Below are 16,085 nucleotides of genomic sequence, written 5' to 3' on the forward strand. Positions count from 1 at the left end.
CACGCTTACAGATGCTGGTTTGGAACAACCTGTCCAACTGAAATCTGATCCAATAAAAGCAGAGTTAGCTTTGTGGGGTTTTTTTGTTTGTTTGTTTACACATGTATATGTATTTACCTTTTTTATAAAAAATACAGTAATCTCTTTGGAACCAAACTTTTAAATAGGTGATTATATGTAAGCAGCCATGTAAGCACTCCTGGTTGTACAGGAGTTGTATCAAAATGATTGTCTTTCAAGCAGCATCATACGTTGCTCAAAAGGTGGCTATTTACTTTATCTAGAAACTTGAAAGAAATGCAGAGTTGTGACCCTTAGAGGATGGAGTTACTATTCTGTGAAGACTAAAGCATATTTTCAGTTAAAAGGCTTACTTGTCCTTTCCTCTCAAATCTGTCAGGATTTAGTAACAAAATCTTAATAAATGAAACAGAATAAAAGTCAGAAGTTAAAATAAATTATATTTTGAAGCAATCAAATGAAAAAGACAAATATAAACCCTTTTAACAGGCATATACACAGGCTGCCCAGAGAGGCTATGGAGTCTCCTCTGGAGACATTCAAAACCCACCTGGATGCAACTCTGTGCAACCAGCTCTAGGTGAACCTGCTTTAGCTGGGGGGGGGGGGGGGGGGGGGGGGGAAACACCTTCCAACCTGACCATTCTGTGATATTTAACCATTGCAGTTAGCAAAACTTCATGCATTTAAAATAAAGCATGACTCAATCTGTCTCCCTTCTGCTCCAATTCCTGTATTGGGAAACTTTGATGTGCAGAAGAGATACTAAAGGAGAAACGAAACCCTTGCATAACCTGGATAAAAAAGGGTGTGATTTAAAAAAGTTTGGGGAGGAAGGTGATTTTATAGGGAGCAATTAAGAACCAAAGTGATGATCTTTACTTAACATGAATCAGATAAAAATCTCACTGCAGGGGCCAGGAATGAGCAAGTGTTGTCAGAACATTTGGATGCTGAACTTCAAAAAGACGTTTCCTCTGTCATTCTTAATGTTAGCAGGTGCAGGTTAGCAGGTCCCTCATATGGACATGCATGAACAAGCAAGAGATCCAAAACAAGGGCAAGCAAGCCATTTGATAGTTTTCTGTTGGTTGCATAATGCCAAATACATTATTTCAGAATTACTTACTTGGTGGTGATTGACAGTTGCCATAAAATACCTATGCTCATCTGTGAAGTACTCCCCCCACCCCTTTTGGCAAGACTGCCTTTCCAGCTATTATCCCTTACTTTGAAGGTAGAGAATCCACCATAAAATGTTTGCCTATCAGCATTTTACGAAACTCTTCCCTAAATATAGTCGAATATGACTGCATTCTCAGAATATCGGTATCATTGCTTCTTGAGAAACTATTTTTCTAGCAGCTAAAAGCCCATTAGCAATATAATAGATAAAACGTTTAACCTAGTTATGAATTAGCATTCTAAGATGCCAGCCAGCTCTAAAGCCGATTAAAAAAAAAAATCCAACACCTTCGTAGGTGTTGAGAAAAGGAGTAGCACATAAATACCCTTCTCAGTTTGGAATGAGAAAACGTGTAATATAAAAGTGAAGCACCGATATGGTTTTTATATTCATACTGAGTAGTCAGAACTAGGTTAGGACAACATTTCAAAGGTGTGAAAGTATTCAGTCCCACTATTAGAAGATCTTACTGATAGCTAAACACTGATACTGAGCCTGAAATTATATAGAAAGATAGAAAAAACTAAATGGAATGATCTGTCATGAAGCTATCAAGCTATAATATATTAGTGGCCTGAATATTGCTGACACGTTGCAGAGAGGATTAGTGTCATTCATTTTTATATAAGGTAACGGGAAACAATGATGAGGAAAAACTAGGAGGAATTTTGGTAGTTAATCACACGTAAGAAGGGAGAGGAGGTTTAAAACAAACAGAAAATAATTTCACATATGCTATGAAATAGGAAAGTGTTTTCCTTTTCCATACTTCCCTAAGGCCTCAGGTGATTGTGACCCTAACAAATAACCAAAATAACCCTGAGCATATTTAACATACTCTCGTAAGATTGATTTTCAGGAGAAGGAAATTACAGGTGCTTCGGGGTGGTCTAGATAAATGACATACAATGTCAGAAGAAGTTAAACTTAAGCTTTTTAAATCGGTCACATTTCCATATTGGGAAAAACAGTAGGTTGGCAGCACAATAGCATGTGCATCCTAAAGAATGGCAAAGCAGCAGTCTTGCTTAGAACTCACAGGTTCATAGAGTAAGGAGATACTCTCATTTTCAGTGCAGAGAAATTTTATGGACTTGCTGGCTTTATCTGTAAATCTGGTCTTATTTTCATGCACTCTTAACTGCATTTTAACCAGCTTTTTTTCCTTTCCTTTTTTTTCTCTCTTTGCATGCTTTATTTCTTTTGTTTGAACATTAGGAGCAAAAGCGTATAGATGGCACCACCCGTGAGGTGAAAAAGGTTAGAAAAGCCAGGAACAGACGCCAGGAGTGGAATATGATGGCATATGACAAAGAGCTTAGACCTGACAACAGGTTGTCTCAAAGTGTGTACCATGGAGCATCTTCCGAGGGATCACTGTCCCCAGATACTAGGTCTGTTTACAGCAAAGCTGTTTGTTATACCACAGTTGTATGTTCAGAACTACTACGTAGAACTAGGTGTTTTTACAGGTTGGGAATAGTTAGAATAGACAAAACGTACAATGCACATTTTAAAGTTCTTCTCAAAGTCATTTTAAAGCATAAATAACATAAAATTCTGTAATGATTTTTTTCTTTCTCAGCTTCAGATGGGCATTTTGTCATCATAATGTTACGCACTATAGTGAAATAAGTCTTTGCTGCATGCTTTATATTTGATCATGAGTAGTTGTAGTCACAAAAGCATTTAAGTCTGTGTCTGCCAGATGATGTTGGTACCTCTTTCTTCGTGTCTAGTTTGTCACGTTACACTGCTGAGAGTTTAATAAGTACTTTTCTTTAATCTACTCAGTTGAACATACTTTTGCTTTTAACAGAATGCTTTAATGGGGGAATAGTTCAGCTTTATTGGTGTAAAATTTGTCTACAAAGCAAGCTACAAAACCAGATGCAACGTTATTGCTTGAAATAGCAGGGATCTCTGCTCAGGGGCACACAGCAGAATTCATCTTTGTTGACTGAGACTCCCTTTGAGCTCAGTGGGGTTTACCTAATCCTGGTGTGCACAGAAGTTTTTTCACTAAGCTGGTCTCACTAGAGGATTTTCCCACTTTATTTCCTTGGTCTGTCATCGTTAGTTGCTAACAGTAATATTAGGAATCAATAGAATCTACTGGAAAAAGTGTGTGACAATTTAGTGTTTAAATTGTTGAATGGCTATTTTGAGGAAGTAGCCACCGCTGAAAAAGTGTGGCTCTTTAGTCCACTGTAATTGAAACAAAAAAATTAAATTGCAGCTGTTGTTTAAATAATATATTCGGACCCACTCTCTCTAAGATCCTTTAATGACCGATTTTTTTTTTTTCAGTTTCTAATGCAAAACACTGACTCCTGTTAGTCTTGATGAAATATTGCAGACTGACAAAACTTTCCATAGGTTGACATGGTAAAATTACATTGATGTTCAACTGTCAAGTGCAGGACGTGGATTTTTTTCATCATGAGTTCCGTTTCACGTATTTTAAGTCTTTTTCTACCCTTAATACCTTGCTTCCAGGATTCCTGAGTCTAAATAATTGAAGTGATTATTTTTTTTTTTTATCTCCCAGCAATGTCAGCATGTTGTATTTGGATGTTTGCAAATACCCATAATATTTGCAACCTGTAGAATTTTTTAAGCAGAAATTGTAGGATGCGTTATTATATTCGATACAGATGTTGTGGTATGGCTTGTCTTGTACTTATATAAGCTTTTCAAATTTTATGATGTATAGAGAACTATAAATTTCAGTGAATCAAATATCAGTGACTGAGTCCTGAAATCTGTGTTTCACATGCATGAAGGATTAATTTTGTGAGTGGTGGTGAGATGGAGAAGAAAGGCTTTCTATTTTTATCTTAGGGTAGTCTTAGCTGTAGGAACTAAGCTACAGAAAAGACCCATACATGTAGAAGTAAGTACTGGTTTCAGAGCCATTTTTATGCTGACAGCTACTGTACGATCAGTGTTTTATCTATAAGGTCCCAAAAAAGTGCATTTGGCTATATTGTGATTCTTTTTTAATGCTAAAGTGAAAAAAAGGCTCATGTTTCTTCTAGCTTGCTAATTGTAAAACTTACGCGTTAAACGTTGACATTCAGGTGTCCAGACTGGCAATTTACAATCTATTTGTTATACTTATTGTGCTTCAGAGAGAGAAACACAAGCTGAATCCAAACAGAAACCAGCAAATTAATGTGAGAAAAGTGAGAACAAGAAAAGAAGAGTGGGAGAGAAGGAAAATGGGTATTGAGTTCATGAGTGACGCAAAGAAAATGGAACAGGCAGGAAGCATGAAAGAGGACAAAATGCCCAAAGGGTTTGTCATTTTGTTTTACTCAAAGCCCTGGCTTTTTGTTGCTTACCTTGCTTCCAGTCTTACAGATAAGTGCATCAGTTTACTGTGTTCACTAAAAGCCAGGCTGCACGATTGTTCATTACTAAACCAACTATTTGCAGTAATGGGATGAAGAGATTCTTTTGCTCCCTCTCTTGGGCTTATTTGACAGAGCATCCTAGACTTTGTATCTTTATGAACTCTCTGCTCAACTAATATTTACATTTCCCAGTTTCTCTAAGCCTTTCCAGCAAAATTAATTGTGCAAACACAATAAAAAGCATTTTCTAACTTTTGAAATTGGTTTTCTTTGCTTTGGTAAAATACATTCTTCTGCATAATTGTGAGTGCTTGCAGTATCACTTTCCTTTTTCTACTGCCGTTGTTAACGTAAGGCAGGCCTGGTAAGTATTACGATTTCAAACAATGGACTGTCAAAATCATTGACAAAACCAATATGCCACTTTGTGGCTACTGAAGAACTCTAAAATCTGGAGAAAGCTCTAAATGTTTCTTTGCCTTTTTAAAAGTCTGCAGTATAGAAGGACATGCTGCATGCAGCTAGTGTGCTGAAATATTGAAAACATTCAATTGCAGTCCTTGTATGCTGACCTGTCAGACTAATTTATTTTCAAGTCATGTTAAACTGAACTGTGATTTTTTTGTTGTTGTTGTTGCATTTGCTCTTGTGCTTTCTGTGGACTTACAAGGGAATGGTGCTTGATAATCAGGGAGTCCTGTTGCAAGAAAAATAGTTCTGATTGCATTCTTCCTAGCTTTTCTTGTGAGCTATTTAGATAATGCCCGGTTACACTCACATAATCTGTTCTGCATCCATTTACTTTAATTTTAGGTCCCATGCATCTGATGTTACAGATTATTCTTATCCTGCTACTCCGAATCATTCCCTCCATCAGCAGATAGCAATGCCTTCATATGGAACAGGAGATGGTCCGCAGTACATGGCAGCATCCCAAAGCCATGAGCATGAATACAGACCACCTTCCACCACTGTACGACATGCTACTTTAAACAGACCTCAACAACCACCTCCACCTCCACCCCAGCCTTCAGATGGCCAACATAGCTCAGTACCTGTGGTACCAGCAGAATATGGGTAAAACTCCTGATTTATTCCAGTGGATTCTTGACAGAACTAGAGGGTTGCATGTTTTTCATAACCATCATAACATATAATGCATACACACAAAAAGACCCCAAAGACATTAGTTATCTCCCTGGGGAGGACAGAATAAAAAATTAAGTGAAGAAATAATGAAGGCAGAAATGATGAACCATGCATTGAATGTGGTGAAATCAATATACTTGTAAAATATTAAAAAGGCGATAATTTTCCTGTAAAGTGGAAAACAGTTATAGTATAATTTGAATAATACTTTGAACTTCAGGAAACATGCAGATGAAGTATTGCTGAATGTGATGAATGTGGCAGTCCATGTTGAATCCCTGAAATGACTTTTTAAAGGGGCTTATAACAGTTGGAAGGGATCTCCTTCAGATGCAGATTGAATGCCTTACTGCCACAGACACCTCCATAATTCCAGATATGAGTTTATCAAATTCCTATGTAGATACTTGACCTGAATGCATTCTGAAGGAAGGCTTCTCCAGAGTACTTGCTCTCCAACAGCAAGAAAACACCTGTTTTCTAACCAGTCTGTGCCTCTGTTCTTTTGCTTAAATAGTTTAGGCTTTCAAGCTGTAACCCCAGAAAAGTTGTAATCATTCTTGCTTGTGTTGCTTTAAACTAAGCAAGCCAAGTTTTTTCAGCCTCACTCGATGCGTCCGGGGGTAGCATTTGCCTGATTCATGACTGTATCATGCTGTAGATGACTCAGTTATGCTATGATTGACTGCTCCAACCTGCATTTTCTATGTTATTTCCAGTTTATAACAGAAATACTTGTGCTTAGTCCCCAGGTACATGACCATTGTCAGTGTATCACAGTTGTCATACATTGACATGTATCACTGAATGTCATTAGTAACTTCCCTTCAACTCCCATCTCCTATATCTAGTTCTTAACCGACTTCATAACTCTTACATTAATTCCCATTTTTTCTGCTCAATAATCCTTCTAATGACATTTTAACAAAGAAATTAGCTTTTCCCTGTTCCTCCTCCTCAAAGTATCAATCAAATATATCAATTTAATTAAATAATGTTTAAATTGATAACCTTCACTAAAGAAGCACATGAGATGCATGATATACCTTTGGGTAAATCTTCCCATTCGTATTTTCCATTGTCCTCCATGCCTACATCTTTTATTATCTCTTTAATATTTGTTCTAACACTTGGTCTTCTGTGGAAGCGATACGTGTAGTCTACAGTTTTTGTTGGTCCCTTCTTTGTCATAGGCCTCGTACTTAATATTCTCACAGATAGAGATTTAGTAACAAATACAACTTTACACTTAACTAGGCAAGAGTATTAAGATAAAAATCTGACTTTGTTCGTGGAGTGCTGAAAGGACACTACCTTTAACTTTGTCATCTGCCTTAAATCTCAATGTGTTACCAGTAATCGACAATTCATATGTTTATAATCACTTGCATATTCAACTCAGCAGTTTAAATTCCTTTTGATTTTTGTTTTAGCTGAGGGTGGGTGAATGAGAGCAGTTTAAGGGGTGATGATTCTGTAAGGCCTAACTTTCAATGCATTAAATGTTTTTGTTCTGTTTTATATAGGATGCTTCCAGCTCAGATGGTGGATTATTACAATCCTGCTGGTCCTCCCCCTCCTCCTCCTCCCCCTATGATTCCTTCAGCACAAACTGCATTTGTTAGTCCCCTTCAGCTTCCTGTGCCGCCTTCCCATTCTGGACTGGTGACTGGCTCTACATACGCAGCTACTCATCCTCCTCCTTCTAGTGGGCTCGTTGTCACTGCTCCTCCTCCTCCTGGTCCCCCTCCTCCCCCTCCAGGCCCTCCTGCAGCAGGTTCGTCCCTCTCTTCCTCCCCAATGCATGCCCCTCCAGTTACAGAGGCAAAACGTCACGAGCCTGCGCAGCCGCCAGTAAGTGATGCACGGAGCGATCTTCTTGCTGCCATTCGAATGGGTAAGTAGGCGTGTGAGGTTCAGATACTTGTGGGTTTTTTTCAATGAAAGCACTGTGTTTTCCAGTCATCTGAGTTTCATGGCTTCTGTTCCCGCCTGGGCAAATGTCATTGACAGCCTAGTTAACCACCGGTACCACACAGCTAACATTTGTCAGCCCTGTCTTTGAATCTTTTTCTAATGCCTAAATGTGCAGCTTTGACAAACACGTGCTAGTGTTTGTGGGGACATAATCAAATGAAAACAGTGCTTGTGTTCATTGCATAAAGCAGCCGGTAGATGTACATGGATTTTTGTTTCTGTTCAGAACAACAGAGTTATCCCAACAGCAGGCTTCAGCCCGCTGACTCTTTCACCGTTGATGAATGGCTGTTCCTGACTTCGCTTACAATATGGAGCTGTGGGTCTAATGGTATTTCCAAATACAATTACGAAAACTTTCATCTTCGGATCAAAAGGACCTGTACAGTCTTGAATATTTTAACATATTGTTGACAGTTCTAAAAGTCTAGAAGTATTCAGGCTCTGAAAATGGATTCCAATCTACCTTTTTTGTCTTCTTCCCTTCCTTGCTTAGGGAAGCTCTCTAACTCAATGATTTTTTTTCCCTTCTTTTTCCTGAATATATTGTTAGAATATATTGTGACAAAACTCACCAGTAAACAATATGAAATGTAAAATCTCTTGTGCAGAAAACTTTGTCTCAGAGTGATTGTCTTTACAGGAATCCAGCTGAAAAAGGTACAGGAGCAACGTGAGCAAGAAGCAAAGCGAGAGCCTGTTGGAAACGATGTGGCAACCATCCTTTCAAGACGCATTGCCGTGGAATACAGTGATTCTGATGACGATTCAGAGTTTGACGAGAACGATTGGTCAGATTGAACCTGGTCCAAGCCCAGTGGCAAGTTCATTAAATCCTTGGCTTCAGTGACTGCTTCCTTAGCAAGATGTAAAGCAGGACGTTGACATGTATTAAGGCTAGTGATCGAAGTGCTAAAATTGAATTGGTATTACTCAGAATGCTGTAGCTTAGCAACTCTGGTAAATAATGATGTGATTATGCTTATGCAGATCAGAAACTTGTCTTACTTTCAGTATTTACCGCATAATACTTAAGTGCCACTAAATGTAGCAAATCATGTGCTGCGTGCAAAATATGCTGCAGTTGTTGCACTGTTACAGAACCAGCATTTTATTTTACTTTCCTGATCTCGAAGGGATAAAATATATTTTTTTGACTTTTCGTCTTACTCTTTTAATTATGTAAGCAACTTAGGTACTTGTGAATTGGTCTGGTTGTTAGTCTTTGAGAGCAGTTAACTATATGACCGAGTGAAGTGTTGAGTTCCATAAATATGACTTAGCTTTTTTTATTAGTTACTAATTATGCCCACCTTAGTCTATTTTTATTCACTTCTGGGCTTAGTTTTTTTGCATACAGAACTGTTTTTCTATAATCTTTCTTTTTATCTTAAAAATGAAGCAGCTGATGAAATATGCTTTGAAGAATGAATCCACGTGATCCAAAATAAACTTTTTTTTTTGAGCAGACTGGATAGGTTTGTAACAGTACCAGCTCTAAGGTTGCTGGCTGCTTGTTGGGTAGGGTGCTGGGTGTCTCAGGTAGGCTGCAAATGCATGTCTGTGTTACAAATGAAAGTTAAACTACCTGTAGAGCTGTTCAGTTTTATGATACAGATCAACTAGATGCAAAGACTTCAGGATAGACCTGATTAAAGCCATACGGTTATTGCAGTGTAGAAATGTTACTCTGTTATTACTAAAGATTGGAACAGTCCAGATCTAGCAATCAGATCCATTTCACAACTATTAAACTTGGTCTTTATGCCTGTAGGTATAGATGTTTGTAAATAAGTTCTGTTGTTGTTGATTTGTACATGTACATGACAGGTCGTTTTAGGTTTCCTGTAGCATGTTTACTCAAAACTACTATTACTTTGAATGTATTTCTTTCCCAGTATATCCCATTGATAAAACATCAGCAGTTAAAGCAGTTTTAATGGTTGTTTAGGTACTATGCCATAGATACACACTTTTTTTTCCCCTCCTTCCCTAGGAACAGTTGCTGTCATACAGTCTGCTTTGGCTGTCTGTTTTCTTTAAAACCAATTCCTTTTTTCGCAGTATGGTATTAAAAATGGGGGTTTGGGTTTTTTTTTCTCTCTCCTGGACTGAGTCAGGCTGCTGCTTTGCCTAATGAGGCTTTAAAAAATATATTCATAGCAGGGGAAGAGTTCTTTCCTTACCAGATTACAGTTTTAATCTTTGTAACTGAAGTCTGTGTAATTCCAGGTCTAACATTTGGTAAAGCTCCTTTGTTCTGTGAGGCCCCATCTGTTAAAAAAAAAAGTATGTAAAATAAAAAGAGAAATGGAAGATAATTATTTAACCTGTGTTCTACATGATTAACAGTTTTAGTCCTGAGAATGTAAGTCTGACATGATGTTTGCATGCAAACTCTTGGCTACTGCATTGCTGTTTAATTTGCATATGATTTTTCAGTCTGTGGTGGCTGTCTTTGGGGTGGTAACATGCTGCCTCAACGCGGGTGTTAAAATCTACCACGTAAAGTAGGACCAATCTCTGCATAATGGTGAGCAGCTACAGCTCTTGGTAATCGGTGGCAGCTGAAGGGACTAATCTCCATTTCGCTTGGAGCTGGTTTTGTCTTTGCCTTAAAATACAGAGCTGCTGCCTGCTTTATTTTGTGTCCTGGAGTCCGAGGTCTGTGTGTCCACCACACAGGACAGAATTTAGGCCATAGCATGACGGTGGATTTCATCACTGTATGAGATGGTTTGTTCTTACCACGGTGTGATTGCGCAGTGGCTTGCAAAATGTTTCTTTGGACTAGTAGGCTAAAAGTGCAACTGGGACTGCAGTGTTACATCGCCGTATAGGTAGGGACAATACGCTCAGTATTCTTTTAATACGTGCTGAAATGAAATATCTCAGCAAAAAATTCTTTCCAGTCTACTGAAATTTGATATGACAGAAGATATATTTTATGAGCACAGGAGTTGGGTGTCTAAAATTTTGCAATTTGTGTTAATTTTAAATAATAAACATTAAACAAGCTATCAGTTGTGACCAGTTAAGATTGTGTAGATTTTTCTGTCATAGTAGCCAACCTGTTTTTCTGGACCTGCAATGTTGTCATTTTCTTTTCAATATTTTATTAATAAAATGTGAATTGAATTTAGTGACGTAAACTAATGTTATTCTAGGCTGGTTTTATCAGTTTTATCATACTTTCGGTTGTAAGTAACAAATATGAATAAAATCTCACTTTTGAGCCCCTGTGTTTCTTTCCTTAGATTAGTAAGATTAATAGCAAAATCCTTATCCCTTATCGATAAATAATGGGAATGAAAGTGTAACGCTTCCAAGTGCTACCTGTGATCCCAGGAACCATGATTTTACTGGGATAGAGGCTGGAGTCTACAAAACCAGACTTCTTTAAGGTATTGCTGCTCCTCCTAACATGCTTACTACTTTGTTCTTTTGCAACCCTGATTCAAGCTCCAGGCTGAAGTTCTTAGGTGCTGTAAACAGGTATTAATTTCCTCACAGGCAGCTTTAATTTTTATTTTTCAGTGCAATGCATTAAACAGCAACTTTGCTTCCAGAAAGAACATGGCAGAATGTATGCGATGTATTAGCAAGTTCCCTTCCCCACTTTTTTTAGTAAGAAAGAGTCTTTGTAGGTTAATGACACCAAGCACAATTTTGTAAAATGCAAACCCAGGTCTGCCTACTAGAAGAATATTTTTTAATTGGATCTGTTAATTGTAGTCAGGTTAAAACCTGGTATGGTGACAGGACAGGCTTTTCATCATACTGGGATGAACTTGCATAAACCAATTGTGTAATATAGTAGCCTAATGGTAAATTAAACAGATTTGTTTAGGCATCTTATACTTCTTGTTTCCTGGGAAAGTGAATTAGTCTTTACTCTGTTCACCTTGAAAATTCCTGTCCCCCTGGTGCTCGGTTCTTATTTTGCTGAAATTTTCCATCTTTGATTTGAACTTAGATAATTTACAGCAAAGACATAAATTCTACATAGAAACTGAACATACAAGCTTGCTATTTTTGTTCAAAGGCTGTCTTGGTAAAGCGTTTGTAACTGCTCATTTACTGGTTGGAGTTAGGACTGACGATCTCTCAGTGTACTGCTTCTACAGCTTTTGTGTTTGTCTTTTGGATGTTAAAAAAATCCTTCTGTGTAATGAAACCGACATGAGTTGGATTTTTAGGTATTTCAGGTTTCTCTGTACTAAGATGAACTGCATGAAGAAGAAAAATTTTTATTGTAAGACAGGTGTGTGCTGCTCAGAACAAGCTCAAAATTAAGCTCGTTTGCAGTATGCAGATGCAGTTGGGAGGAAGGGAACTGATGCCTCGGGAGATTGGTTCTTTTGAGGTATTTTGCAGCTGTGTTCTCTCTCAGGTGCCGGGCATTGTTGTAGTAATGAAGAGGTGTTCCCTTCCGCTTGAAACAACATACCTAAGGATACAGCAAATGTGTAATTTCTAAATTTTTTTTTTAAATCTCACTATAAACTGAATTGAGTACAAACCTGATGAAGATTTCATTAGAACCTTGTGGCTGAAAGCTAAAGTTGCATGAATTCAATCTTGAGCTGAGGTACTATTTCCTAACAGTGGAGTAAAATAAGTATTGTAACAGTTTATCCAAAGATGGCTTTGACAGTGATTTATTTATTTATTTATTTATTTATTTTTAGGGTGATGTTACACTTTTTTCTTCCTGAAAAACCAAATAAACAGGAATCCAACCTGCTGTAATCTGCTTTGGGGAAAGATTCTTGTCCTGTGGGGCAGCCAGCCTGAATTGTTAATTCTGAGTTTGAAGTGTTCTGACATAAATATGTACATAGAGACACGCATGCACACACACACAAGTCCAGGGATTTTCAGCATCTTGAGGCAGCTCTGTGTTCAGGTACCTAAGCAGTGTCAGTGTGCTCAGTGATACACAGGGAATGAAAATACATTATGATCGCTGCTAGAATCTCTCGGGCCCTGGTGTCTGCCGGGAGTGACTTGAGCTCATCACTGACACCATTCCCAATTCCTTTGGACTTTAAAGGACTGTGGGTTTCCAGTTGACCACCATCTTTCATTAAAGAGATGAAGAGAAAGAATGAGAACCCTGGGAAAAAAAAAGTCCTTTAAGTACAAAACAGGGAGAAGGAACTTCATGTTTGCTTTCTCTAGTAATAGAGGCAAAGAATGGTTTTTCGTGTGCTGTCGAATACCCGTAGGTTTCTCTGGAGAAATGTGTTCTCATCTGCGGGTGACATAGGTGCGTGCGCCTACATGTGGAAAGCAGTCTCCTGTGTTTGTGCTGGACTAGGCTTCTTTTCAGCTACATAAGAAAACAAGTAGCTCCAAAGAGATTCTTAGCTAAATATAGTAGTGTCTTTGGAGATTAATTCTTACTGCTGCAGACAGAGAAGTTCTTATCTGATTAGCCAGAGCAGGGAGTACTGGTGTGCTTTTCCTTTGGTGAGGAGGGGTCACATCCAGCATGCTTTGGAGATTAGAGCCGAGGGCAACTGTTTCTGAGATCTCAACAGCTTATTTCCGACAAGCCTTTCCGGCCACTCAGCATTTTCAATCACTCACATGCTGTCGTCTCCCAGGAGAGCTCTCTGCCCCGCTGGACAGTTGCACTGCTGGTGCCGCCTGGGCTAAAGGGAGGAAGAGAGGGCCGGGAATCCGACAGCTACCCTGGTACTGGTTGATACTGGGTGCTGTCCCATCTGCCTCCTGACAGCAGTCCTCCCAGCTGTACTGAAGGGGATGGCAGAAATACGTGTTCTCTGTCCTTGAAAAATCGGGCACTCTCTCGGTGTCCGCCAGTCCGGATGAATTCTTTATTCAGTTTTCTGAGAATCACTGCTGTTAATGTTTTATTTCTCTAGTGGATTTAATTTTCTCATCCCTTAGCAGTTGCCTTTCTCTTGACTTGCCGAATGGCCTGCGCCCACCACCTGTCACCCTTCACAAACTGGACGCAGTCATCAGCCGTTGCAGAAAGAAATGCATTTGCTCTCCTGAAGGCAGCAGCCCAGAGCTGACCTCGACCCGCAGCCTGTCCCTCTGCATCCTTCTCTTGAGTCTTTTCCTCCTGGTTTTTAAGAGGTAGTTTGCGTGTCACCAGCCATGGATCTGCCATTCCCCGCCCCAGCAGGACCCACGGTTTGGCTGGCTGTTGTTGTTTCTTTCCACTTGGGTCGGTCCTTGTTCTGTGCTGGTGTAGCGGATGTTACAAGGGGTGCCGCTGCCAGGTAGGGGGCCTTTCTCCTCCACCAAGCGGGATGATGGTTTATCAGGCAGGATTGTTTATCATAGGTTTGGTTTAGTGATGAAATGTGAATCTTTCTGAAGTTACAGCTCATTCCAGCCGCTTGGGACACTTTCAGATTTGTTTGTGCTAATTTTGTCTGCTCTGGTTTTGTGGTGTTTTCAGCTATACCTGGATCGGTTTGTTTTTCTGTTCAGGGTTTCCTTCCAAATTTAGTGTGCTTCCTTAAAACTTTCCTTAGGGTGTCTTCACGCAGCTGGCTAAACTACTTCTGATTGCTGTTACGTTGTAAATATTATTTCTGTATTTGAGGAAGAAGGATTTTTGTTTGTTTGTTTTTTTCATTCTCAGAATGACTATGGAAGTTAACAGTTTCTAGACTGTAGAAGTTTCCCCATAAATTTATTTCTGTGTGATTTCTGTTTATGGCATGTTTTGCTCTAACAAAGGGTTAGAAGTTTTGGTTACAGTAGTTAGGGAACTACTTGGATTGCTGTGAAGAACTCTTGTATAGGTTCATCAAAATATTTAATCTGACTGTGAAAACAGAACATTAAGGTATGTAGTGTGTGCAGTGCTATGTTGCAATGTGTATATTGAAATACTGGCGTACACCTGGATCTTGATTTATAGATGTCGCAGGTTCCTAGGCGTATTTGGAGTTTACTTTAAAATATATGCATCCTGCTGGCTCCTTGCTTCTCCCAGTAACCAGTCACTGGTTGTCATAACTGTTGAAAACCACCATTGTCACATTTCACAAATCTTTCAAGAAAGCTAGGCAAGATAGCTGCCTTGTACCCAACTGACTGCCATCAGACAAACCCTTATCTGACACCCCCCCCCCCCCGAAGTATCTCCTTTTTGTTCAACCTCGGTGTTCTGTTAAAAAATGCCAGTGACTGTCAAGTCACCCTTTGCTTTTTAAATTACTTAACAGCCATCTTCATTCTTTAAGTAGTCTATCTAGGAAACTGAATTTAGGTATACCACATTCTTTAAGTACAGGATGCTCCATCCCTCTCCTGTGGTGCCCCTCCTGACCTATATTCCTTCCTGTGTTTCTAGAGTTTATATGAATTATTTATATGGCATGATAGATTTACTTTGTACTTGCCGAAAGAGGAGATAATTCCTCACTTTAGAGATTTTCAAACCTAGTAAAAATACACCAAATTGTGAGGCAGCTGCCAACAACTAGAATTATTTAAGGTAAGAGACATGGGAGTTGTCCAGCTGTAACGTTCTGCTTCTTACTGTGTTACCAGAGAAAAAGCATTCAAGTACAGGATGCCTCACTTAAATGGGGAGAACAGCACCACAGATCTGTGACTTTCTTCTGTCTCTTATATGGGAAATAAAGATTTTTAGGACGGAGATTGGGGAAGAAGAGAAAGGCCGGGATTTTTCCTGTGCTAAATAGTAGGAGATCTTTCAGTGAATAATTGATGATACTTCTCTTTTGTATTTGTTTTATTTTCTCTCCATACAGAAACATCCTCTGAATGGCGAGGCTCAGTTTTAACCTTCTCCCTGAAGATCACCTTCCCCGTTTTATTCTCTTCACCTTATCAGCTGCAGTATGTAATGACCTTTCTCTTTGATTCAGCCATCTGTCTGCTCCAGCTTTTATTTCCTTCACTGATCACTTGAGACCTGAGAGTACAAATGGCACTGGCAGTGCTGCTGGCCTTGATACCCGATTAGAATAGACGTTAAGTTGACATTTAAATAGTAAATAGGTCTTTTTTAAAATTCATGAATACAAGAATTACTAAAGCAGTCCAGTGAACTGGGAATGTTTTCCGCTCAGAAAGCAGAACAGGCATATTCAGGGCGGTAGTATATTTAAGGACTATGTGGGTAAAGCATACTTCTAAAGTTCAGGTCTCTTTTAAGGCTTCCAGGTGTGAGCTTTGCACGGTTGCTGCGACCACCAGCCTGCTGCAGGTATTGCTTCTCTCTGGGCTTTGGACAGCAACCATTTATTCTCACCCATCTGTTTGAATGCTAGCAGGGATCCCAGTGCTGTAGAAAGGATCTAGAAAAATTTGTTGGCTCAGGAAGCCTATGTGGAATGAAATAGAGGGGTAGTGGGATGGAAAGAGTGAAGTTT

At 39.1% G+C, this 16,085-nt stretch overlaps 1 protein-coding gene across 9 annotated transcripts in view; it reads left to right on the forward strand.

Moving 5' to 3' along the window:
- WASF3 (WASP family member 3) overlaps positions 1-10,927 on the forward strand; it is a 74,672-nt gene extending 63,745 nt beyond the window's left edge. For 8 of the 9 annotated variants that reach the window (XM_056329440.1, XM_056329444.1, XM_056329438.1 and 5 more), the window contains 4 exons: positions 2,426-2,601; positions 5,380-5,643; positions 7,242-7,612; positions 8,336-10,927. In XM_056329440.1, coding sequence (XP_056185415.1) covers positions 2,426-2,601; positions 5,380-5,643; positions 7,242-7,612; positions 8,336-8,493 — 969 coding nt within the window. In that variant the 3' untranslated portion in view covers positions 8,494-10,927. Of the gene's footprint in view, positions 1-2,425; positions 2,602-4,341; positions 4,509-5,379; positions 5,644-7,241; positions 7,613-8,335 lie in introns of all 9 variants that reach the window. The other variant, XM_056329447.1, reaches the window with a different exon arrangement.
- The last annotated feature ends 5,158 nt before the right edge of the window (positions 10,928-16,085 follow it).

The sequence above is a fragment of the Falco biarmicus genome, chromosome 2 (assembly GCF_023638135.1).
Source record: "Falco biarmicus isolate bFalBia1 chromosome 2, bFalBia1.pri, whole genome shotgun sequence".
Classification (NCBI taxonomy): domain Eukaryota; kingdom Metazoa; phylum Chordata; class Aves; order Falconiformes; family Falconidae; genus Falco; species Falco biarmicus.